The 27366-nt window shown below is 33.8% G+C and overlaps 1 protein-coding gene and 1 long non-coding RNA gene across 2 annotated transcripts; one reads left to right on the top strand and one right to left on the bottom strand.

Annotated features, from left to right (window-relative positions):
• Window positions 1-2346: 2346 nt before the first annotated feature.
• On the bottom strand, window positions 2347-2987 carry LOC132803504 (uncharacterized). Its single transcript, XR_009638807.1, has 3 exons — window positions 2756-2987; window positions 2563-2620; window positions 2347-2416 (listed from the first exon to the last, which is right to left on the bottom strand). It is a non-coding gene; the product is annotated as an uncharacterized LOC132803504 (long non-coding RNA).
• A 19134-nt stretch (window positions 2988-22121) lies between these two features.
• Window positions 22122-25996, top strand: LOC107416621 (disease resistance protein RPM1-like). Its single transcript, XM_060815215.1, has 2 exons — window positions 22122-25237; window positions 25773-25996. Exon 1 carries the CDS (start codon window positions 22261-22263, stop codon window positions 25042-25044), a length of 2784 nt encoding a protein of 927 aa, XP_060671198.1. The 5' UTR covers window positions 22122-22260; the 3' UTR covers window positions 25045-25237; window positions 25773-25996.
• The last annotated feature ends 1370 nt before the right edge of the window (window positions 25997-27366 follow it).

Here is a 27366-nt window from a genome sequence, read left to right as displayed (position 1 = left end):
GAGGAACAAAAATAAAAATGCAAATTAAAAAGATAAAATAAGAGTGGGGGAGAGAGAGAGAGAGAAAGAAATTGAAAGATAAGAAGAAGGAAAAAAAAATTGAAACTTATAACTGATGCAATAAAAAAAAAAAAAAGAATAAACAAAGATTGAAAAAGAAAAAATAATAAAGATTGAAAAAAAAAAAGATTAAAAAAGAAAGAAAGCGAAAAGGAAGATAAAAAAAAATTAAAAAAAAAGGGTAGAATAAGAAAATGGAAGAGAAAAAGAAGAAAAAAGGAAGATAAAAAATTTAGACACTGTTGAAAAAAAGGAAGAAAGAAAGATTAAAAAAAAAGAAATAAAAAAATTTGGAAAAAAGAAATCAAATGAAACGAAGGTTTAAAAAAATAAAATAGGATTTGGTGAAATAACTTTATCCCATTATTTTACATGGAATAATTTTGTTCCATAAAAAAAAGGATTATTTGAAAATTTGAAAATCTTTTAATTCTACCAACTACTAGTTTAAATATAAAATTGAAACTATTTAATTTCAATTTCAATTTAAATTTGACAACTGTTAATTCAAATATGGAATTAAAATTATTTAATCCCAATTCTAATTTCAATTTTACCTATCAAATAGGCTTTGCATACTATTATTTTAATATCACAGAATGTTTAATAAATTGGAACACGTTAATCAAGATGTACTCTCTGATATTGGATTCGCTAATTAATGCAATAAATGTTCATTATAAAAACCAAGTGAAGGGCGTTATTAGCTTGTTCCATTTTCATGATGCAATTTTTTGTTTATTTGTTTCTTTTTATCGTTTCACACACACACACACACACACGAGATATACCTCAAATATACCTCAAACACATATATATAAATTTTATAATGTGAAAATTTTACGATGTGAATGATCCGCACCATGTTATAAAATTGACTGTTTCAAATATGATCGTTTTTTAAAAAATTATCTTCAATAAAATGACGATTTCTTCAAAATTTTTTGTTTTTATGAAGAGCTACATGATAAAAACGTACAGATATACGCATCATAAACGAACTCTATATATATACATATATGAGATAACTATTATGTGTATGATAATCTTGTAAATTTAGTTTTTTAAAAATTAAAAATTTTATATTTTTAGATGATATTGTTATTATTAAAAAAAACAATAATAAATAAATTTACTATAATATTATTATTTAAATAAATGGTAAAATTTTGTTTTTAATTTCAATAGGAAGTTAGTGTTTTTTTCCCAATAAAACTCTTTTTTTTTTTTTTTTTAAGTCAGAGACCCACATGACTAATACTATTTAATTCTCATTATTTTAATTTGGTGCCATATGACCAGGGGTTTACAATAGTATTTCTTATTGAAAATTTTATATCAATGTCAAATTTTAAAAACCTGAACCCCAAAATAACTTTACGGAAATGCTCTAAGTATATCTCTTGCTTCATGCGATATTTATTATGGACAAATTACTGAACAAAAGTAGTCATTGCTAAACAATAATGAGTGGTCGGTAGCTCTTATAAAAAAATATATATATATGAGTGGTCGGTAGCCAAAGAAAAAGAACATTGAATAATCTTGCACCATATGGTTGATAAATAAGAAAAAAGAGTAAAGCTGCCTTTAGAAGACATTGCATATTTCTCCTGAGTAGTAAGAAGTAAGGGTGGGTTCGGTGCAGATTGGTTCGGTTTTATGAGTTTTTTTAAACCTAACCGACCAATTCGGTTTGGGTTGGATACATAACCGAACCGAACCGAACCCCATATGCAACCCGAAACCGATCGAACCGACCATACTTGATCGGTTTGGGTTGGGTTCGCAGTCTGGGCCGGTTTAGGCTTCGTGTTGGGCCTCGGCCCAAATTGTATGTATATTTCGAATTTGGTATTCTTTGGACCAAAATTGTATAAAAATTTTTTTAGGGCTTTTTAATCATCAATCTATATTTTAAATTAGGTATTCTTTTCAAATTATTCTTTAAATTAAATAATTTTAACATACATCCATCCACCTAAACAAAAATACCAAATAAGTTAATTATTAAGCATCAAACATATTAAATAATACAACACAAAATCATACAACTATAATACAAATCTACAACTACCACCACCTAATTATACACCATACATCAACAAATAAGTTATATAACAAGTCTACAACCATTATTAGCTACAAAATAAAATACAACCCATATTTGAAATCTTAAATTTTAAAATGAACTTATAATTAAATAAACTAATAATCTATAAAAATGAAAATTATTTTAAATATTGTTTTCTTCCACATTCTCCATTGCATGAAAAGCCACTAGAGCAACCACAAGCTCAATCTCACAATATGCCATGCAAAGCTCACTACCTCAATAAACCAAATTCCATTCATCCTTCAACAAACATTAAAATTATAAATAAACATTAAACATTAAGCATTAAATGTAAAGAATTAGCAATCAATAAACATTAATTGTATTACTAAAATGTTATCTAACTTAAAAGATAATTGATGATTTGGAATTAACAACAAGCTTACCAAGTAATCATAGATCAATTAGGTGGAGGTAAACTTTGTTTTGTAACCCAAGATGCTCCTAAACAAATTAAAATATGATATTAAATTAATTAGTAAGCTAAAAGAAGTTGTAAATATTACTAAAAAATTTTAAAAGCTCTAAAATAGATAATAAAAATAAAATTACAAATAATAATAATAATAAAATTCTTACCCGATTCAATAGAATCATAATATGCGACATCTTGTATTGGTACTTCAACTCTATAATCATACGTCATAGGCTTTGATTGCAACCAATTTTGAGAACAAATCAAAGCCTCCACCATTATTGGATCCAATGAACTTCGGAATGCATCAAGAATACGTCCTCCGGTACTAAAAGCAGATTCGGATGCTACTGTAGAAACTGGAATGGCGTATACATCTCTTTCAATTTGAGATAAAATTCGATATTTTGTCCAATTATTTTTCCACCAAGCCAAAATATCAAATTTCTCACTCTCCACATCCTCACATGGATCAAACAAAAATTTATCAACCTCATTCTTTATTTCCAATACATTTTTCTCCATTTTTCTTTTTTTAAATTGTGATTCTTTCAAACGTCGACGATCATCTATGCTTCCATCATCCAATGAATCCATCATCATCTCACTTTGTTGTGCTTGCATTGATTGACTATCATTTGAATTTGATACTTTAGAACTCTCATTCATAGAATCAATTTCCTTATAGAAGTTGTAAAGGTTAACTAAAGTATCTTTTACATCCCTAGTCAAAGATTCAACCATACCACTTTCATAAGCATCCTCAAAAAGATATGATACATATTCTAGCTTATATCGTGGATCAAGCACAACGGCAATAAGCAACAACTTGTTGACATTTCCAAGTGAACCCCAATATTTGTCAAATTTTATCAACATTTTCTTTGCCATATCGGCCATCAAATGATTTTGACTATTACTCCATTCAACAAGTGCATTATACATCAAATTCAATTCATGAAAACATATATTAGAAGTAACAGTCAAAGAGGCACTAAATTTTAAGGCAACTTCATAAAATGTAGCAAGAAATTTCACAAAAACCCTTGCACTATCCCAATCTTTAATTAGAGGTGGTCCGGCTCTCTTCCTTCCTACTTCATCCTCCTCAAAATATCCAAGATAATGTCTATCAGCATCTATCATCCTATCAAAACCTTTTTGATACTTCAAAGCCGAGTTCAACATCAAATAGGTGGAATTCCACCTAGTAGACACATCCAAAACCACGGTTTCTTTAAATTCAATTTTTTCCTTCTCTACACATTCTTTAAATTTGTTTAACCTTGAAGGAGATGATTGAACATATCTAATAGCATTACGAATTCCAGCAATACTATCATGGATTTCCCTTAATCCAAATGTCACAATTAAATTTACAATATGCGCAGCACAACGAACATGCAAAAACTCACCATCCAAAACATTTCCTTTCCAATAATTTAATTTTCTTTTCAAAAAATTAATAGCCACATCATTTGAAGAAGCATTATCAACCGTTATTGTGAAAACCCTTTCAATACCCCATTCAATCAAACAATTTTCTATAACCTTACCAATTGTCTCACCCTTATGATTTTGCACAATACAAAAATTTATAATTCTCTTATGCAACTTCCAATCATCATCAATGAAATGAGCGGTAAGAGTCATGTAATTGTTATTTTGAATGGAAGTCCATGTGTCCATCGTAAGACAAACCCTTTGCTTCCTCAATGAAAACACACTCTTCAAAAAAATTTTCTCATCTAAGTCCAACTGAAACACATCTCTAGAAATTGTTCTACGAGATGGCGGTTTAAACTTAAGGTTCAAAGCATTACAAAACTTTCTAAACCCTTCCCCTTCAACGTGGCTAAATGGTAACTCGTCTATGATGATCATTTCTGCACATGCAAGCCTACATGCCTCTTTACTAAATGTTGTACTCATAGAGACCAAATTGCTACTACCACTTTCAAATGAAAGAACTTGTTGCTTTTTATCCTCCATCCTACTAGGGTATTTTTTACATTGGTTCATCAAATGGTTTCGCAATGTACTAGTTCCACACCTCTTGGTATTACATGCATAATCTACCCCACAATGTTTATATTTGCACCTAGGATTATTTGGATCATTATCTGGAATTTTTTCAAAATATTTCCAAATCCAAGATGGAGCCCTAGAAGGTTTTCTCTTTTGCATTTTATAAGGTTTATCCAACTGTGAAGGTTGAGATTCAGCTTTATCTGATTTATTTAAATACTCTTCCAATTCATTAATATCATACAAATCATTGTGGTCCTCATCCATCTAGAACCTATTAAAAACAAAATAAACATATTGAAAAAAATATATACAAAAAAAACAGCAGCATAATCAAATTTCATGCACCAATCCACATATAAATTATGAAAATGTCACACATAGATTTTCATAACAACTTCACAGCAATCAAGTCACACATCACTTCACAATCTCCAAACTTCACAGCAAACAATTTCATAGCCTAGGCTTCACTACACTTTCCAAAAGAAATTTTTGACCTTCCCACATGCAAAAATAATGAGAAAAAGGCTAAGTAACTTACCTCCTAATAATAGACAATCACACAATTGTTCGTGATTTTGGAATTAAACGAAGAAAAGGAATGCTATTCGATTTATGCAAGTCACGGTAGGCTGTTTGATTTTATCTATAAAACAGGGGAAAAAAAATATATTAGACCACAAAGCAAAAAAAAAAAAAAAAAATTGCAATACTAATTAGAAAAAACAGAAAAAAAAAAAAGTTTGCTATACACTTCTTCCATCCAAACTCCTGGTGTTAAGATTGATTAGAAAAAACAGAATTCCATAGTTTCCATGTATAATATGTTATGTATTTAAAATAGCATAGATTCTTTAAGTAATGGGAAACAACCACCAAAGGAAATTAAAAGAGAATAGATTCCAGAGAATTAGAAGCTTATCAAACCTGCCACATCTGTTCTACCATTTGGAGAGGAATTAGATTCACTGCCCAAATTAATGCTGAGAGTTTGAGAAGCCTGTCCAACAGGTGATTTAGGCAAGCTGTTTGGTCCTTGTTTTACTTTTGTGAATGAGTTGTCAAAAACAGGTTCGATCTCCACTACATTTGCAATTACTCCTGGAAGCTTCTCTAATAATCGTGATTGCTCTGAAGGTGACTGAAGAAGTAGCTTTCTTCCAACATATTCAGCGACTGTGAACAAAATTTGCAGGTTAAGGTTCATATTCATATATATCAAGACAAAAAGTTTTAGTTATGCATAAATAATTTTGAGTGACTTGAGGAAAAGAACCTCATATATATAAATATATAAATAAATATATATATATATATATATATATATATATGCAGCTTGTACTTTAAGTTTGACTTTGCAGGTATAAGCACATAAAAAATTTTATGAGATTAGATAGTTTGGACTATTTGCAGCATCGCACACTGACAAAAGAGTATGCCCCAGATAAAGAAATAGCATACGATCACATAAATATCATATTACTCTTAACAAAAAAGAGAAAAGGATATTCTCTCCGCCATCCTTTTTCATTTGCTGGTTCAATTTGTTTCTGTAGAAGTGTAATTTCTTTTGCAATCTACTAAGGACATATTTGTCCAAACAATGGAACAAGGATCAGACAACCAAATTCAAATGCTAATGAGAAAATGAATATTCTAAAAATCTGAATATGGATTATAATGTAGAGTTCATAATAGTGTGGCAGATACCATATGAATGCAAACTCACTTTTATAAATCACCAGCAACACTCAAAATTATGAAGGTAAATTGGAAAAGAAACTTATAAAATTATGCATAACATTATGTGTCCATAAGAAACATATTAAAGCATGTTTTGACATGATGTAACAATATCTCTGTATGAACCACAAAGCAATACTATGAAGTACTTTAGTCACTCCATAGTAATACTTCGTGGTAAACAACTTTGTGATGCCACTTATCTATAGAAAAAAATATATATATGGTATAATTTCTTGTATTCATCTTGAGAATCTTGATATACCATCTAAAATCAAAAAATTTAAGTCAATAGAATTTCGCTTTCACAGAAAAATTATGAATTTACCATCCAAAAGCAATTTAAGAAATTACCTAATAAAAGTCTTCCTTGCCTAGAAGGCAGCCAAAGTCTTATAATCAAAGTGTTCAAACATTGATTATTTACAGATAAAGACAAGATCAAAGTGTTCAAACATTGATTCTTTATAGATAAAGACAAGACATATCACAACATTATTTTAAGAGGTTAAGAAAGCCTATACATGCTTTGTTATATCCTCGTGTAGACTTCTGGCCTTCTCTTCAAGCTCCACCTAACAAACAAGGTATTCTCTTGTTATAAAATTAAAATATATTTTTTGTTTTATTTTAATTGCAAATTTAACGCATAAAATCTTTAAAATTATTATCATATGAATTGTGCCTTAAGTTGATCAACCTATCAAATTCCATGGTTAGTCACCTCAGAATTCAACCAAAAAGGAAATAGATTAAAATTTAAATACCACAGTTTTCTTATTTTTGGAGATACTTTTGTTAAATCATCATCCCCTGAAGTAGTTAAGCATTTTTAACTGAAAATAGTCAATAAAAATAAAGAAAGACTAGTATAAATTGCAGAAGAAACAATGAGATGCAAATGAGTAAACTAATGTTGTTGATAAGAAATGTTGTTGATAAGAAATGTTGTTGATAATCTCCTAGTCCACCCTAAATCCTAATAAATGTTGTATAACTCGGATTAATCAGTAAGACATACTCTTTAAATAGAACTGCTGAACATATAACCATACTGCATACATATGAAAGCCCACCCCTATGTAAAATGCCATAAAACACTCCTAATTCACAGAAAGCTAAAATCATGAAAGAAAAACACTATCAAGAAGACATATATGGTTAGCTTTCTTTTTTCACAACATAGATATGTAAGTGCTCTGTTCGATAAGTAAATATATATTAAGCTACATGGGATGGTGGTTTGAACCGAGGTCATGACGAGCTTGGAATCAAGCTAGAAAACATATATCCTTCCAGGTAACATACACATATAAAAAATGAAGACTTTTAGTTGTTATGTATGTATATACGTGCCTAATAATTTGGAATTCTATATAAAGTTGCAAACAAACCGAACTAGGTTTTCCTATTCAAATTCCCAAACTTTACTCTCTCTCTCTCTCTCTTTGTGGCTGTACGCGGATTGGACTTTATATATTTATTTATTTATTTTTGGAGAACTTTAACCCCCTTTATAACATATATCATCATGAACTGCTAGGCACGAACCCTTCACCAATATCCGAACCGTCGGAATCAAACCCCGGTTGCCGGAATCGAAAATGTAAGTATGACAAATGCATCCAGGGAGGAAAAAAAATAAAAATCAATTCAAATTGAATAGATGCAGAGCTTGAGTTACCTGCAGGTGGTGGCGAATGGCGATCGGCGAGGAAGCGATGAGTGGACTGGGTCCGGTGCGGTTGTTCAAGTGGTGGCGTTGCTTGGGAGTTCAATCGTGAGGTGGCTGCTGCCTGCTAGGGTTTCAATTTTGTTTTATGAGATTGTGCTGTCACTGTTGTGTATTGTGTTTTATGAGATGAGGAATCCAACGGTGGTAATTAGATTGTGAGAGATCAAGGGCTTACAAAATTTCATAGAAATAATTTAATAAAAATAATTTTTGTAAAATGGCTAAGTGGGTATGAATCGGTTCGGTTCAAGTTGGGTGGGTTAAAATTCCTTCCAACCCGTAACTCGAACCGAAAATGTAAAATTTTTCTATGTATAATCCGACCCAAACCGATTAAACAATAAAAACCAACCCAAACCGAACCAAATATTTCGGTTTGGTCGGTTCAGAACGAATTTTTCCCACTCCTAGTAAGAAGACAATAGGTTTCAAATGGCGGAGACGGTAGTGGGCATTTCCATCAACCACCTTGTCCCATCGCTTACCAAAGAAGCAAACTTATTGAGAGGCATTCGTTCTCAAGTTTTGGACATAAAAAATGAACTAGAAGCCATTCAGTGTTTACTCAAAGATGCAGATATGAAGGCAGATCTAGAATCCTCCCAAGGAGAAACAGATAGAGCTTGAGGTGTTAAATTATGGGTGAAGGAACTAAGGGAAGTGGCATTCCAGATCGAAGATATCGTTGGCAAATACATGATGCACTTGGAGCGACATCCTAGTGGTACTAGTCATGGCTTCATTACTTCCCTTTGTAAAATTGGTCGCTTCATCATCAAACTCAAAGCACGCCGCCATATTTCATCTTGCATACAAGAGATCAAAGCAGTGGTTGTTGAAATCAAGGAAAGATGTGCAAGGTATGGCTTTGTTTCAATTAATGAGCAACCACATACGAAAGCTAATCGTCTTCAATATGTTTCAGGGTACGATCCTCGAAAAGGTTCCATGTATCTTGAGGATGACGATGTTGTGGGGATTGAGTCTCCTAGAGATGAACTGGTTGCTTGGTTGTTAAATAATGATCATCAACCTCAACGAGCTGTGATTTCAGTGGGTGGGGATGGGGGGACTGGGCAAGACAACTCTTGCCAGAAAGGTCTATGATCTTGTCAAAAATGATTTTGATTGCCATGCTTGGATAAGAGTGTCTCATTCATACCACAATAAAGAGCTACAAAAGAATGTCCTAATAGTTCTGCAAGGTAAATAAAGAACCACTTCCTCAGGGAATTAATTCAATGGATGAAGATGCACTGACGGTGAAAGTAAGAGAATATTTGGAGCAAAAGGGGTACGTTGTTTTTTTTGATGATATTTGGAAAACAGAATTTTGGGGGATATAGAACATGCTTTGCTTGATAATAAAAATGGTGGGAGAATAATGATCAAAACACGAAGCAGAGAGGTTGCTAATTTTTGTAAAATATCATCGTTTGTCTATGTCCACGAGCTTAAGCATTTGGATGCTATAAATGCTTGGAAACTCTTTTGCAAAAGGACTTTTCAATTTGAAGTTGGTGGACGTTGTCCTTCCAACTTGGAGTATCTCTCTCATAAAATTGTTGAAAGATGTGGAGGACCACCCCTTGCAATTTTAGCCATAGGTGGTCTTCTATCCATAAAAGACAAGACAATTAATGAAGGGAAGAAACTGCACAATAGCCTCTATTTGCATTTGGAGAATAATCACTATCTTGCAAGCATAACAAAAATCTTGTCCCTAAGTTATTATGATCCGGCTTACTATCTCAAATGTTGTTTTTCGTACTTTGGCATCTATCCAGAGGATTATTTTATACCCAAATTAAAGTTAATTCGGTAATGGATTGCTGAAGGTTCTGTGAAAACAAGAAATGATAACTACACATTGGAAGCAATTGCAGAAGAATACTTGACTGAGCTAATCAATACAAGTCTAGTTCAGATATTAAACACCAAATTTTGTACAAACAAAGGTTAAACTTGTCATGTCCATGATCTTTTATATGAAGTCATTCGAACAAAAATGAAGGATTTAAGTTTCAGTCACGTGTTGTCTCAAAATGAATCAACTTTTAGAGGAGGACTAGTTAGTCGAAACATATCAATTGTCAATGGTTCATGTAATGTTCTTCACAATGTTAACCAAAGCTTTCAGGTTCGCAGCATTTTGAGCTTCAACAATAATGATGAAATATTGGCCAAGTCTATCTGGAGTACGTTATTAAAGAATTTCAAACTTCTAAAAGTGCTAGATTTCGGAAATGGTATATTGGATTATATTCATAAAGATATTGGAAAGTTATACCATTTAAGCTACTTGAATATTAGTAACACGAAAGTAAATATGTTACCAAGGTCCATAGGAAAACTGGTAAATCTTGAGATCTTAAATGCAAGGGGCTCATTTGTAGTTGAGATACCAACTGAGATTAAAAGGCTTAGTAAGTTGCGACATTTGTCGGTTTACAATAACAGTGAGTACAATATTGGCGATGCACAATTTAATGTTATGGTTCTATGACCACTTTAGAGAAGAAATATGAGAAGACAAATAAAAATAATTCTATTACTCTCTTGGAAATAGAATACAAAACATAAACTTCTCTCTCTCTCGAATTCTCACGTGGAATCTCTCTCTATTTACTATCAAACTCTCTCCTGGAGTTTCAACTCTTCTCTCAAGCTCTCTCTGGAGACTTAAACACTCTCTCTTGGAGTTTACTCTCAATACTCTTCATTTGGGATGATATTGAGCTTGCTCGACTTGGCTTGGATATGCATGCAACGGGCCTATTTATAACCTTACTAAGTCGATTGCATGGCCACCATTTTCAACTTCTTCTGACAGGTGCCTACAATTGTTGAGTAAATTATTTTTCGGTGTTAATTGCAGCAACCATTGTCAACAATGGTGGCTGAGCAGTCTTCACACTGTCGATGCAGTGGTGCGGCTGGACTTCACAATTCTCCCCCTCAAGCCGCATTTGATAAACTGATGGTCATCTGCCATCCATTTCGACTATGTCTCTGCACAGCTTCAGCTTCTCTTGAGCAACAACTTTTGTTAGCATATATGCTGGATTCTCCTTTGTATGGATCTTTATCAGTTTCAGCAACTGTTGTTCTATTACCTCGCGTATCCAATGATAGCGGATGTCAATGTGCTTTGTACGGGAATGATACATTGAGTTCTTGCTCAAATCTATGGCACTTTGGTTATCACAATGTATCTTGTAATCTTCTTGCTTGACGCCCAGTTCTGTGAGAAAACGCTTTAACCACAACATTTTCTTACCCGCTTCCGTTGCGGCAATGTACTCCATTTCAGTAGTGGATAAAGCAACACACTTCTGCAATCTTGACTGCCATGACACAGCTCCTCCCGCAAAAGTGTAAAGATAACATGATGTAGACTTTTTATTATCAGGGTCTCCGACCATATCTGCATCTGTATAGCCTTTTAAGATTGGATCACCTCCCCCGTAGCACAAACACAGCTTCGATGTACCTTTAAGATAACTGAAAATCCATTTGACTGCTTCCCAGTGTTTTTTTTCTAGGATTTGAAAGAAATCTGGTCACAACACCTACTGCGTGAGCAATGTCTGGTCTGGTACACATCATTGCATACATCAAACTTCTTACCGCTGAAGAATATGGTACTGAAGCCATCTCCTCTATCTCTTATTTAGATGAGGGGCATAATCTCTTATTCAACTTGAAATGATTTGCAAGTGGAATGCTGACTGGTTTGGCTTTATCCATGTTGAATCTCTTTATCACCCGTTCAACATACTTCTCTTGAGATAGCCATAATCTTCTATTCGTCCTGTCTTGGATTATTTGCATTCCCAAAATTTGTTGAGCTGGTCCTAAGTCTTTCATATCAAAGGACTTAGACAATTCTTTCTTCATTTGACTAATCTTCATTGCATCTTGTCCAATGATCAACATGTCGTCCACATATAGCAAAAGTGCAATGAAGTTTCCACCTAAAAATTTTTGAATATAAACACACTGGTGTGCTGCAGTCCTTTTATAGCCTTGACTAACCATAAACGAGTCAAACTTCTTGTACCATTGTCTTGGTGCTTGCTTGAGGCCATATAAGCTCTTCTTTAGCTTGCATACGAGGTTTTCTTTCCCTGAAACCTCAAATCCTTCTGGCTGCTTCATGTAGATTTCTTCATGTAAATTACCGTGCAGAAATGTTGTCTTCTCATTTATCTGTTCAAGCTCTAGGTTTAGACTTACTACTAAACCAAAAATGACTCGAATTGAAGTCATTTTTACTACTGGTGAGAAAATCTCATCAAAGTCAATTCCTTTCTTCTGAAGAAATCCTTTGACCACCAATCGGGCTTTGTGTTTTACCATCCTTCCGCTGCAATCTTTCTTGAGCTTGAACGCCCATTTATTCTTTAGTGCCTTCTTTCCTGTTGAAAGCTAAACCAACTCATAAGTATGATTTTTCTGCAAGGATTCCATATCATCTTGCATTGCTTGCAGCCACTTTTCCTTATCTTGATGAGAAACAGCTTCCTGGAAGCTCTCTGGCTCCCCCTCTTCAGTAAGCAAAATGCACTCAGATTCTGGAAATCTCTTTAATGGAATTCGGCCTCGCTCAGATATCTGAACTTGTAAACCACTGATTTCAGGAGGTGTACCATCATCTGACCGTTGTGATGGCCCTGCAGCTGCTTGAGAGGATTGAGTCTCCCCCTGCTTAATATCACCTTCTTCCTCCTGGCCTGTTTCTGGTATATCTTCATGCATTTCATTATCCTCTGTGGCTATTTGTGCTGGTGCTGGATTAGGACCAAAATTCTCAGCACTAGAACTACAATTAGGAGACATTCTAGGCTTTTCAATATCTTCCATTGTCTGGTTTTCATGGAATATTACATCCCTGCTTCTAATAACCTTCTTTGTTTTCGGATCCTATAACCTGTATCCGAATTCTTTATCTCTATATCCTATAAAGATGCATGGAGTAAATCTTGCATTGAGCTTCTATCTGAGCTCCTTGGATACATAAGCTAAACTGCCGAACACTCTTAAATGAGAGTATGAGGAATCTTATTCGACCACACTTTCTTCGAAATTTCAAAATTCAATGGTACTGACGGTGATCTATTGATTAAATAGCAGGCCGCACGAACAGTTTCTCCCTAGAATGGCTTTGGCAGCTTAGCCATACTGATCATACTTCTGACATTTTCCATAATGGTTCGGTTCATTCTTTCGGCTATTCCATTATGTTGTGGGGTGCGAGGGACCGTCTTCTCATGTTGAATGCTGTGTCTTCTGCAGTAGGCATCAAACTCCTTGGAAGTATACTCTCCTCCATTATCTGAGCAGAGACATTTCAGCTTCTTTCCTGTTTCATGCTTTACCATGGTATGAAACAGTTTGAAGTAATCTAATACCTGGTCCTTTGTCTTTAAGAAATATACCCACACCTTCCGAGAAGCATCATCAATGAAAGTCAGGAAATACTTGTTGCCACCTAATGATTCCACCTCCATGGGACCACAAATATCAGAGTGCACCTGATTGAACAATTCTGATATTCTCGATGCAGAGGAACTGAAAGAGACTCTACGTTGCTTACCAAACAAGCAGTGACTACAAGGATCTAGCGTAGCATCCTTGCAAACAGTGATAAGCTTCTTCTTGGCCAAAGTAGATAATCCTTTTTCACTTATGTGACCAAGTCTCTGGTGCCACAGATTTTGAGATGCCTCTCCTTCTGCAATATTGAGGCTATCTGCACATATCTTCACATGAGTCTTGTACAACGTTCCACAAATATGTCCTCGGGTGACAACTATGGCACCTTTCATTATTTTCCATCTGCCTTTGCTGAAATGGTTGTCATAGCCTTGCTTGTCTAAGGTTGCTCCCAAAAGTAGATTAAGCCGAAGATCTGGAACATGACGGGCATCATTCAAAGTGATTATACAACCAACATTTGTTTTTACCTGAATATCACCAGTTCCCACAATCTTTGCAAAACTTGAATTTTCCATCTTTATCGTACCAAAGTCTCCTGCTTTATACGTTTTAAAGAAATATCTGTGTGGAGTGACATGGTAGGATGCTGCAGTATCGACTATTCACTCAATATCTTGGGTTGATATATGAAGGCATGTCTCTTCTTCGGTGGAGCAAAGTGCCAGTTTTCATGTAACAGTGACTAGTGTCTCTCCATCCTTCTTCGGCTGATTACCTTGGAGTCTCTGCTCTTTCAACAACTTTCTATAGTTCTTCTTCATGTGACCCTCCAGGCCACAATGATAGCACTTATATGATGATTTTCTGCAATCTGTAGATCTGTCTCTGCTCTTGCTCCTGCCTCTCCCCCTATCTCGACCACCTTTTTGCTGTCTTCCTCTCTCTGTGATGAGGGCACGTGACTGATCTACGCCAATGTCTTTTCTCCTGGCCTCTTCATTAAATAGGGCATCCCTAACCATAGACATAGTAAGTTTGCCATTAAGGGCCAAATTGCTGAGAAAGACTATGAATGTCTTCCATCTATCTGGAAGAGAGCTTAGACTTAGGAAGGCCTGATCCTCATCCTTTAGTTGGTAATCCACAGCAGATAGTTGATTTACCAAGCTCTGGAACTCACATATATGCTCGGCTACAGAAATTCCACTCTGTAATTTTAGATTTACCAATCGCTTAAGCAACAGGACTTTGTTCCGAGCAGATTTGGCCTGGTACATGTTCTCCAATTTTTTCCAGAGGGTATATGCATCCATTTCCTTTGCTACATGATGGAAGACACTGTGGTCGATCCATTGCCTGATCTGACCGATTGTTTTCTTGTTTAATTTCTTCCATTCTGCTTCTTTGCTGGGATCGAAATTTTCTCCTTTAGCTTCTGTAGGATCAAATAGATCCTTGCAATTAAGGAGATCTTCCATCCGAGGTGTCCAAAGTGTATAATTTATGGCAGTGAGCTTAACCATAGCTCATGAAGATGATTCTTCCATTGACATTATGGCTTGACAAAAAATGGAGCCGAATTTGGCAAAACGGAGTTAATCGTTGCGTCCGGAACTGCCGAAAATGATGGACTCGACTATTCCGAGGTCTAAATATAATTACCATAATTTTTAGGGTAAAAATGTAATTTTCTAAAAATTACGGGTCAACCTGTAAATACAAAACTACAGGGGTTAATCTGTAATTTCCAACATTCAGGGGTTGTTCCATAATTTTAGAAACTTCTGATGATATGGCAGATTGTGTTGACGTGTCAACACATGGCAGACGATGTGGCAATAGCATGGCTGACGACGTGTCGGGTCGGGTGGCCGATGACGTGGCTGTGTGCGATGGCGTGTCTGCTGACATGGTCGTCTTCAACCTCCAGATGGTGCATGCAGCGTGTGAGGTGCATGATCTGCTGCAGAAAATTTCAGGCGGCACGTGAGAGCGCGTTAGGATCGTCATTTCTCTCCGAAGAACTTGGTTGTTCTCATTTCATCGAGTAAGTTCACCTGGTATTGTCAAATTATTGATTTTAGCAACTTTTCGAAACACCAACTTGAAGAACAGAGGCTCTGTTTCTTCAAATTTTGAACCCAAGCTCTTGACCTGGAGCTCTGATACCATTTGTTGTGGTTCTCTGACCATTTTAGAAAAGAAATATGAGAAGAAAAATAAAAATAATTCTATTACTCTCTTAGAAATAGAATACAAAACACAAACTTCTCTCTCTCTCTCGGATTCTCACGTGGAATCTCTCTCTATTTACTATCAAACTCTCTCCTGGAGTTTCAACTCTTCTCTCAAGCTCTCTTTAGAGATTTAAACACTCTCTCTCAGAGTTTACTCTCAATACTCCTCACTTGGGATGATATTGAGCTTGCTTGACTTGGCTTGGATATGCATGCAACGGGCCTATTTATAACCTTACTAAGCCGGTTGCATGGCCACCATTTTCAACTTCTTCTGACAGGTGCCTACAATTGTTGAGCAAATTATTTTTTGGTGTTAATTGCAGCAACCATTGTCAACAATGGTGGCTAAGCAGTCTTCACACTGTCAGTGCAGTGGTGCAGCTGGACTTCACATTTAATCCATCTCAAATAAAAGGAATAAAAGGAACGTGAGGGGATTGGGTGTTTAGAAGCCTTGCAAAGGTTATCATGTGTGGAGGTGAGTGAAACGAAGTTGATGTAATAGAAGAGTTAGGAAAGTTGACATAGTTGAGGTCGTTGGACATCAATAAGCTGAGAAGTGAAGATGGAAGGATTCTATTTGGTGGTATTGAGAAGATGACCCACCTGAAATATCTGTATGTGAGTAAATGAGTGAAGATAACACCTCATTTGATTCTGAATGGCTGTCATCCTTACGACAAGCTCTTGAGACTGTGCGCTTAACAGCTCCCTTAAGGAAGTTGCGAGAATCGATAACCAGACTTCAATATCTAGATCGATAAGAAATTGGTTGGTCAAAATTAGAAGGGGATCGAGTGAAAACGCTTAAAAATCTGCATAACTTGGTGTATATGAGGATAATGTACGATGCATATAATGGTGAGGAGATGAAGTTTGAGAAGGGAGTGTTTCCAAAATTGAAGTATCTTGATATCATGCATTTAAGTGGATTGAAATCATCATTGATAGAGGAAGGAGCATTGTCTAATCTTCAAGACCTTTCAATTGGTCCCTGCCCAAAGCTACTGAAGGTGCCCACTGGCATCCGGCATTTGAAACAACTTGAATCTGTTTTGTTTCACAGTATACCCATTGAATTCCAGTAAAGTCTGAAGCCAGAGGAGACCACCTCGTGTCTTAATCCGTTACAAGTGCGATGATGATGATGATGGACAAAGTTTTGAAACCTCACAATTGTTTTGACTACTTTATCACTGGAAACGCCAAATATCCATCCAAGTTGTTAACTTACTACTTCTACTTTTTAACAAATTCGACTGTTCTATATATAGTCCACTACTACCTCTGCTTTATAATTATTATTTTTCAATACCAACCAAATGATTTGGTTCTTAATTAATTTACAATTTGTTTGTTTTATAATTGTTATTTTTTCTAATATTAGAGATACACAACTTGATTTTTGCATTTTAATTTTTGGTTAAGGATTCAAATTGATAAAATGGACTATCTCCAAAATCGATTACTTACAAGATACTAAGAGAATAATAACAATGATCATTTAGGAAATCGACCTCGTATATATTATTTTTTTTTCTTTTTTTAGAAAACATATGTATATATATATATATTAGTTCTTTTAATATATATATATATATATATAAATTATTTTCTCGCCTATAATTGGGCTGGAACTTTATTCTAGATTATTAGTTTCATAAATATTGTAACTGCAAAATTTTAGGACCTCTGGCTACATGCACAAGAGCAATATCTATTTATCTATCTATCTATCTATATATATATATATATATATTTTAATCGTTACAACATATTTTAGTCTATAAAAGAATGAGATATGTTTTAAACCCGTATATATGAGAGGAATCTAGATCCTCTATCCCTAAATCTCTTTCCCTTTTCCTATTCATCCAACATAAAAATGCCACTTCATTTAAAATAAATTCTCAAATTTTGCCTAAGTTGCATCCGTCCGCTCCTTGGCTTTTATTTTATTTTAAACCCTAAAATGCTCTTTCCTTTTACATTTGCTTGTGGAGCCGCCCTATAATGCTCTTTCCTTTTACATTTGCTTGTGGAGCCGCCCTATACTTGTAGTTCTTCCTATCTAACAGATAGGTTTGAAGAGGAAATTTATTTGCTATGTGGCTGATTTGAATTTACTTCAATTTAAACAAGTTTTTTATGGTATTGAGATTTGGGCATGGTTAGATTGAAAGTAAAAACCAACTATTTGAACTACAAAGTGAATTTTTTATTGAATTAGATCTATGAATTGAGAATTTCATAGAAAAATGGTTCTAATTGCTTGGATATTAAAGTTTTTGACCCACTTTAAATTAAGTCTTTTGTCGTATACCTTTGGAAGGAACATGAAAATTGCAAGTTTTGACTCAACTTAAAAATTGGGAAAAAAAAAAAGCAAAAAAAAATGGGCTTTTCAGATTAAAAGAAAACAATGGAGAATATTGATTACTAAATGGTGAGCAACTCTCAATTTTTTTATGGAACTTGACCATTCACAGACTTCCAGTAGTGGTGCTTGTGGGCTTAATAGAATTTGCATATTAAATACAGAAAGACAATGAAGTTTGTAAATGCCTAGGAATTGCTTGATACAAGTGACATAGAAAAGATGCTAATTGAATTTTTACTCATATATCGAAAAGATACAAGATTAGAGTGGCCAAAACATGAGGATGGATTGATCTTTTTCTTCAATGAAATTCATTAATTATTGACTTAAAAATAACAAAAATAAAAATACAAAGAGGGAACGGAGTAGAAAGTAATGTGCGTTCCTCCATACTTTTTTTAATGACATGTCAAAATGTTATTGGAGAGACAGGAAAGGGGATAGGGATTCAAAGACTAGAGGATCCAGATCCGCATGAGAGGTCAGCCTCACTTGACTATTTTATACATATTTGCATATACTCTACAAATGGGCTTCTCAAATAAAATATATAAATTGAGTTATATGAGTGAAAATGTTAAGAAATTACAAATAAAAAAGGAAAAAATGCATATAGTTTTTTTTTTTCAATAATAAAAATGTATATATATTTCATTTATAACAAACGAAAAATGTTAATTATTATCATTGATAAATGATTATCGATAAAATCAACATGATAAATAATAATTTAAATAGTTATATTTTTAAAGTTTTAATAAAAAATATTAGAATTAAATGTTCAAATTTCAATTTACCATATAAATTGACATCGTCACCATTATAATAAATAACAAAACTTATAATAAATAAATAAATAAATAGATCATATATATATATATATAAGAAACTTATTATAGTCAAAGATTAATTAATAAATAGATAAATCATATATATAAAAGAAACTTATTATAGTCAAAGATCAATTTGGTCTTGATGTAACTCATTATTTATACATATATAATATTGCATAGCTATATATATATATATATATATATATATATGGGATATTTTTATAAACACCGCTTAACATTTAGTATAATTCTATGTTAGACCTGTGGTTAGCGCCCAAAAAATACGAGAACATAAGAGGATCACATGTCAGCATCCATGATGGAGAATAGATGAGAAACAGTTAATGTTTTAGAGGAGTGAAGAGTAAGAGCCATACACCTTGTTTCCCTTTCTTCTTCTTTAAGCCATAATTTAGACATCCATATGAAAATCATTTCAATCCTTATAGACCTACTGAAAGTTTGAGCTTAACAGTGGTGGCAGGAAAAGTTTGATGATCAGCTTTTTGCTTTGGCTGTCGACTGTGCTAAATATTATCATCACAGCTTAGGTAATATTTATTATAAAGACAATGATTAACTATATTTCTTAAATGTTATTATGAGTCAAACTCTGGAGGTTATTTTTTTTAAAGATAAAAAAAGAAATTTTTTTTCTCTTAACACCTAACACCTATCAAGCTGTGATTTTTATTCTATATATTTTAATATATTTTAAAAATTACCAATTTAAATGAATCTTCAAATAAAAAAATATTTACTATAATTTAAAGAAAAAAATGTTTTGTATTCTTACCCAAGAATGTCCCCTCTTATGAAACGAAATATCATGTAATTTAACCAAAAATCCCCAACAACATGGATTTTAATAACACATTGCAAGGGCAAGGTTTACAAATAAAGTTAAATAACCTATACAAGAAAAATCACCTTCTCCTTAGTGACCAAACAAAAGCACATACCAAACAAAAGCACATATGTATACAGATGGCTCATCTCATCCAGCTATAATATGGGTCAGGCAACCAATTATTGTACATATTTATACTCAAAACTTTGAATATGACCCAAAAAAAAAAAAAAAAAAGCCTTGTGTTTTGGATACAGGGTTGGATTACAAGAACTTTAGTGGTCGTTATGTACCTTTTGCTCAAGCTTAAATGTGAAAAAAAAAAAAAAACTATATTACATAAGTAACTATGCTAATTATTATTATTATTATTATTATTTTTTCATACTGCATGTGAGAGAATTACATGTAAAACCACACTATAGAAGAGACAGGAAAGGAAGAATGAGGGAAAAATAAATAAATAAACAAATAAATAATACCTGGTATGTTAGAAAAAAATCTAAGTTTGAGGGAAAAAAAAAAGAATCTGTTTACTCAAAATTAAAAATAAAATAAAAGCCATAATGGATATGATCAAAACATTGCATATATAAAAGAGAAAGGGAAGGAAGAGAAAAACTAAAAAAATAAAAAATACCTATCTCAGTTTCAGAAGAGATTTTTGGTGTGATTTTGCAAATATTATTATAGAGAATTTAAGGAGCATTGTTTAGAATTATGAAAAGATGATGGTTGTCAAGTATGAGAACTATTGCCACACAAGTCAAATAACAATATAGACAAGTCATATCGTGGGATTCGAAAATCTGCAATCAAATTTATGTTCACTATTTTATCCTTAGTATGCCATACAGCGACGTTTTATGAGTTTAATTAAAAAAAAAAAAAAAATAGAAACACCCAAACTAAAGCCAAAAAACGCAGAGGAGGCAGCCGTTTTTGAACTGGTGAAATGGGCCAAAACTCCGTAATATTTCCAACTTCTAGTATAGAGTAAGGATGGGGAAATGAGAAGAGGTGGAGAATTTGGTCATGTTTGACTGTTCATTATTGTTCAAGAACGGCCCTCTGCCCTGCTTCTTTACTCTTTGTTTTTCATTTTAGTTTCCCCATTCATAAATACCCTTTTTCTTGTATATCATTTTATTTCTTTTTATTTAGATATTTTCTTTATTAATTTGGAAATACTTTGGGGCTATTAACGTCTTTTCGGCTATCACCTTTTATTTTACATTGCTTTCTGTACGGTGGCCCTGCTCTTGCATTTTGTTTTTTTTTTTTTTTTTTTTTGGGTAAATACTGAACTTTCATTGCTAAAAAACAAAACGCACAAAAAGCCTCCAAGCAAAGGAGGAATTACAAAAGAACACTGCTGCCAAGCATATCAGAAGCTTGGATGTCCAACAGATCACCAGAAAGGGAATCTAATTACATCCAAGATCAGCCCTGTTCTTGCATTTGATGCACTCGAACCGCGGAGACAACCATGGACCCACATTTTCTTCATTGGACCCCATCCTATCCAATATATATATATATATATATACACCAGCGAATTTAAGAATTTTTTAATTGTACCCTCTGCAACCTAACTAAAGCTTTTAAACACTCGAGCAATTAAAATTAAAATATTTATAATTTAATAATTTTTAAATAATTTATCTATTTATATATTTATATATATAAATAAAATAATATCAGCTTAGTATTATTAAAAAATTATTACTAGTTATCATATCTTAATATTCCCCATAAAAATTGATTGCACAAGAAATGGTCATGTCAGCTGATGTGAAAAAAACATTTCAGTACGTTAAATGTATGCAACTTTTGAAATAGAATAAGTTTTTTTAATTTTTTTTTGGTTGCTATACCCCCACGCACCCCCACCCCCCAAAGATTCGAACCCAGCTCTCACAGTCTGGGCTGTGGTGCTCTGTTAACCGATTTTTTTTCAGAAATAGAATTTCACACCCTATAATAAGAAAAGTATATTATTAGGTAGCCTGGTCCGATTAATAAAATCCAAGGCCTGGGCAATAAAAAAAATTAGTATTTGTTATTTTAAGAAAGTCACCCAATTTTGTGAAACAAAGCTTTAAAGTTCATAAGAAAGAGTGGCAGAGGGGCAGCATTGTAAGTATCTTCAGCGTCATACTATATTCAGGGACAAATATTTTTATGAACAAAAATAATTCTTGCTTTATTACCCAAAAAAAAAAATAATAATAATAAATAAATAAACAAAGTAAGCAAGTAGTAGTCCTTGCAGTTTCACCGACAGACAAAAAGGTGGTTCTTGCTGGACAATAAGGATTGGTGCGGCAAAAGAAAATGAGCACTGATACAGCGTTTATTATTATTATTATAATATTTTTCTTACTTTTGGTAAATTTGAATACGACATGATTGATGAAGAAGAAAAAGAGTAAAGCTGTGTTGGGAAGACATTGCATATTTCTCATCGTGAGTGGTAAGAAGATAAAGCTTGGAATGGCGGAGACGGCAGTAGGCATTGCTATCGATCACCTCGTCCGATTGCTGACCCAAGAAGCAAACTTGTCGAGAGGCGTTCGCTCTAAAGTTTCGGGAATGAAAAATGAACTGGAAGCCATTCAGTGTTTCCTCAAAGACGCAGATATGAAGGCAGATCTGGAAGCCCAAGGATCAGAAGCAAGTGGTAGAGCTGCAGGTGTTAGATTATGGGTGAAGGAACTAAGGGAAGTGGCCTTCCACATCGAAGATATCATTGACGAATACGCATTCCACTTGGAGCGACATCCCGGCCGTACTGATCATGATTGCTTCATTGCTTCCCTTGGCAAAGTTGGTCGCTCCATCATCAAACTAAAAGCACGCCACCATATTGCATCTGGCATACAAGAGATCCGAAAAGCAGTTGTTGAAATCAAGGAAAGAAGTCAAAGGTATGGCTTTGATTCAATTGATTCAACATATGATCGTCGATATGTTTCAGGGTACGATCCTCGAAAAGGTTCCATGTATCTTGAGGATGATGATGTTGTGGGGATTGAGTTTCCAAGAGATGAATTGGTTGGTTGGTTGTTAAATAAGGATTTACAACCTCGACGAGCTGTGATTTCAGTGGTAGGGATGGGGGGACTAGGCAAGACAACTCTTGCCAGAAAGGTCTATGATTTAGTCAGAAATCGTTTTGATTGCCATGCCTGGATAACAGTTTCTCAATCATACCGGAAGGAGGAGCTACTAAAGAACGTCATAAAGCAGTTCTGCAAGGGAAACGACCGACCTGCTCCTGAGGGAATCGATTCAATGGATGAAGACGCACTGACAGAGCAAGTAAGGGTATATTTGGAGCAAAAGAGGTACGTTGTTTTTTTCGATGATGTTTGGAAAAGAGATTTTTGGCGGGATATAGAACATGCTTTGCTTGATAATAAAATTGGTGGGAGGATAGTGATTACGACGCGAAGCAAGCAGGTTGGGGAATTTTGCAAACTTTCTTCTGTTGTATATGTCCATGAACTTAAGCCTTTAAATCCAGAAAAGGCTCGAGAACTCTTTTGCAAGAAGGCTTTTCAATTTGAAGTCATGGGACTTTGTACCCCTGAATTGAAGGATTTGTCTCATCAAATTGTTGAAAGATGTGGAGGACTACCACTTGCAGTTGTAGCCGTAGGTGGACTTCTATCCACAAAAGACAAGACAATCTATGAGTGGAAGAATTTACGCGACAGTCTCAGTTCCGAGTTGGAGAGTAATCTCCATCTCACAAGCATACAAGAAATCTTATCCCTCAGTTATTATGATCTGCCTTACCGCCTTAAATGTTGTTTCTTGTACTTCGGCATGTACCCAGAGGATTATTCTATTCGGCAATCTAGGTTAATTCGACAATGGATTTCTGAAGGTTTTGTGAAACCAAGGAAGGATAAAACACTGGAAGAAGTAGCACAAGAATACTTGACTGAGCTAATAGATAGAAGTCTAGTTCAGAAGTCACACCCTCGTTTTCGGCCCGAATATTCTAAACATTGTCATGTCCATGATCTTCTACATGAAGTTATTCGGACAAAAATGATGGAGTTGAGTTTCTGTCACGTTTTGTCTGAAAAGGGATCAACTTTTAGTGGAGGACTAGCTACTCGACGCATATCTATTGTCAATGGTTCATGCAATGTTCTTCACAATGTTAACCAAAGCTTTCAGGTTCGTAGCATTTTGAACTTAAATAGTAGTGATAAAATATTGACCAAGTCTATTTGGAGAACATTCACGAAGAATTGCAAGCTTGTAAAAGTGCTAGATTTTCAAGATTGTATATTGGATTATATTCACAAGGATATTGGAAATTTATACCATTTAAGATACTTGAATATTAGTAACACGAAAGTAAAGATGCTCCCAAGGTCCATAGGAAAACTGATAAATCTTGAGACCTTGGATGTATGTGGCTCATTTGTAGTTGAGATACCGGCTGAGATTAAAAGGCTTAGTAAGCTGCGGTGGCTGTCAGGTTATAATGAGATTGAGTTCAATTCAGACAACCCACACTTAAATCCATGTCAAAGTAAAGGAATAAAAGTGCATGAGGGGATTGGGTGTTTAGAAGCCTTGCAAACGTTAGGACATGTGGATGCGAGTGAAACAGGGGTTAAGGTAATAAAAGAGTTTGGAAAATTAACACAGTTGAGGGGTTTGGGCATCTGTAACCTGAGAAGTGAAGATGGAAGGATTCTATTTGGGTGTATCGAGAAGAAGATGACCCACCTAAAAAATCTGTGTGTAACTACAATGAGTGAAGATGATACCTCGTTTGATTCTGAATGGCTGTCATCCTTACCACAAACTCTTGAGACTCTGCAATTAAAAGCTCCCGTAAGGAAGTTGCCAGAATCGATAACCAGGCTTCAATATCTAGAACAATTAAATATTAAATGGTCAAAATTAGAAGAGGATCCGGTGAAAACCCTTAAAAATCTGCATAACTTGGTGTGCATGGGGATAACGTACGATGCCTATACTGGTGAGGAGATGCAGTTTGAGAAGGGAGTGTTTCCAAAATTGAAGTGTCTTCATATCTCGCATTTGAGTGTATTGAAATCATTAGTCAATAGAGGAAGGAGCATTGTCTTGTCTTCAAAAGCTTTTGATTGGTCCCTGCCCAAAACTACTGAAGGTGCCCATTGGCATCCAGCATTTGAAACAACTTGATTTTGTTTTGTTTCACAGTATACCCATTGAATTCCAGCAAAGTCTGAAGCCAGGAGGAGACCACCACTATACTGTTCAACATGTACCTGGTGTCTTCATCCGTTACAAGCGCGATGGTGATGATGGACAAAGTTTTGAAACCTCACAATTGTTTTGACTGCTTTATCACTGGAAATGCCAAATGTCCATCCAGGTAATTAATTTACTACTTACTTTTTAACAAATTCAACTGTTCTATATATAGTCCACTATTATGTCGGCTTCTTTTTCTTCTATTTTTTTTTTAAATGCCACTAAATGTTTGTTATATAGTTCATTTACAAGTTGTTTGTTTTATTATTTTTTTAATATTAGAGATATACAATGATCTTTACGTTATAGTTTTTGGTTAAGGTTTCCAATTGATAAAACAGACCATCTCCAAAATCGATTAATTACAAGATATTAAGAGAATAATATCAATGGTTGCTTAGGAAATTAACGTCATATACATTATTTCTCTCCTTTGTCCCCCCCCCCCCCCCCCCCCCCCCCCCCCTCTCTTTAGAAAAATATATTTATAATATATATATATGTATATATATATATGTATATTTTCTCGCTTGTAATTGTGCTGGAGCTTTATTGTTAGTTTATAGTTTCATAAATATTGTAACTGTAAAATTTTCCAGCCTCTGGCTACTAACACAATAGCCATACATATAAACATTTTTTTTTTATCGTTACAGTAATTTTTAATCTATAAGAGAAGGGGCAATGTCTTAAACCGACAACTCTATGGGTATTGGCCTGGAGGGCATTACCGATTAAGCCACAGCCTCAGTTAACTGTGTTATACATACTTACATGTACGCTACACCTGGGCTTTTCAAATAAAATATATAAACTGATTTATATGATTGAAAATACTAGGAAATTACAAATAAAAAAGGTAAAATTCATATATATATATATATATATATATTTTGTTTTTCCTTTTTTTGGTAATTAAAATGCATATATATAGTTTCATTCATAACAAATAGATAAATCAGATATATATATATATATAAGAAACTTCAAGAAACTTATTATAGTCAAAGATCAATTTTCCCTTAATGAAACTCATTATTTATACATATATAATACTGTGTGTGTATATATATGTATGTATTATCACTTCAAGTTCTAATTATTTTTATTTTTATTTGTATCCAACAAACCTAATTTACGAGAGGCTTAAATCTGCTCCTTCAATAGCCTTTTTCATTTTTTTCATTTTTTATTTTTAATTCAGACAAGTGAGGTAGCGAATTGGAGTTACCAATCCACCTCTCCTCTATGTGTAGAAAAATTATTGTAATGCTGACACAAAAAAAAAAAAAAAAAAAAAAAAATTACTTCTTTTTCTTTATTTATCTTTCTTTTTTTCGGTGAAAAGTTCTTTTTCTTTATTTGTTGCTGGAGTTTTGGCAAAAATATTTTATATCTACACATATATTATGTTTAATTAATTAGTAATTGTAACAGCCCAGACCACCCGCGCGTCTGATTGTCCTCTTTGGGCATGAAAAATCCTCTTACAATCTAGCCGTCAAGGTTTTGTCAAAACGCGTCTGATATATTATTGTAAATATTTATACTCAAAACTTTGAATATGACCCACAAAAAAAAAAAAAAAGCCTTGTGTTTTGGATACAGGGTTGGATTACAAGAACTTTAGTGGTCGTTATGTACCTTTTGCTCAAGCTTAAATGTGAAAAAAAAAAAAAAAAAAACTATATTACATAAGTAACTATGCTAATTATTATTATTATTATTTTTTTTTTTTCATACTGCATGTGAGAGAATTACATGTAAAACCACACTCTAGAAGAGACAGGAAAGGAAGAATGAGGGAAAAATAAATAAATAAATAAATAAACAAATAAATAATACCTGGTATGTTAGAAAAAAATCTAAGTTTGAGGGAAAAAAAAAGAATCTGTTTACTCAAAATTAAAAATAAAATAAAAGCCATAATGGATATGATCAAAACATTGCATATATAAAAGAGAAAGGGAAGGAAGAGAAAAACTAAAAAAATAAAAAATACCTATCTCAGTTTCAGAAGAGATTTTTGGTGTGATTTTGCAAATATTATTATAGAGAATTTAAGGAGCATTGTTTAGAATTATGAAAAGATGATGGTTGTCAAGTATGAGAACTATTGCCACACAAGTCAAATAACAATATAGAGAAGTCATATCGTGGGATTCGAAAATCTGGAATCAAATTTATGTTCACTATTTTATCCTTAGTATGCCATACAGCGACGTTTTATGAGTTTAATTAAAAAAAAAA

The sequence above is a fragment of the Ziziphus jujuba genome, chromosome 1 (assembly GCF_031755915.1).
Source record: "Ziziphus jujuba cultivar Dongzao chromosome 1, ASM3175591v1".
Taxonomy (NCBI): domain Eukaryota; kingdom Viridiplantae; phylum Streptophyta; class Magnoliopsida; order Rosales; family Rhamnaceae; genus Ziziphus; species Ziziphus jujuba.
This window is presented reverse-complemented; position numbering and strand designations above follow the sequence as displayed.

Coding starts and splice junctions, on each gene's coding strand:
- LOC107416621 (XM_060815215.1), top strand. CDS start 22,261: ATGAAGAAGAAAAAGAGTAAAGCTGTGTTGGGAAGACATTGCATATTT.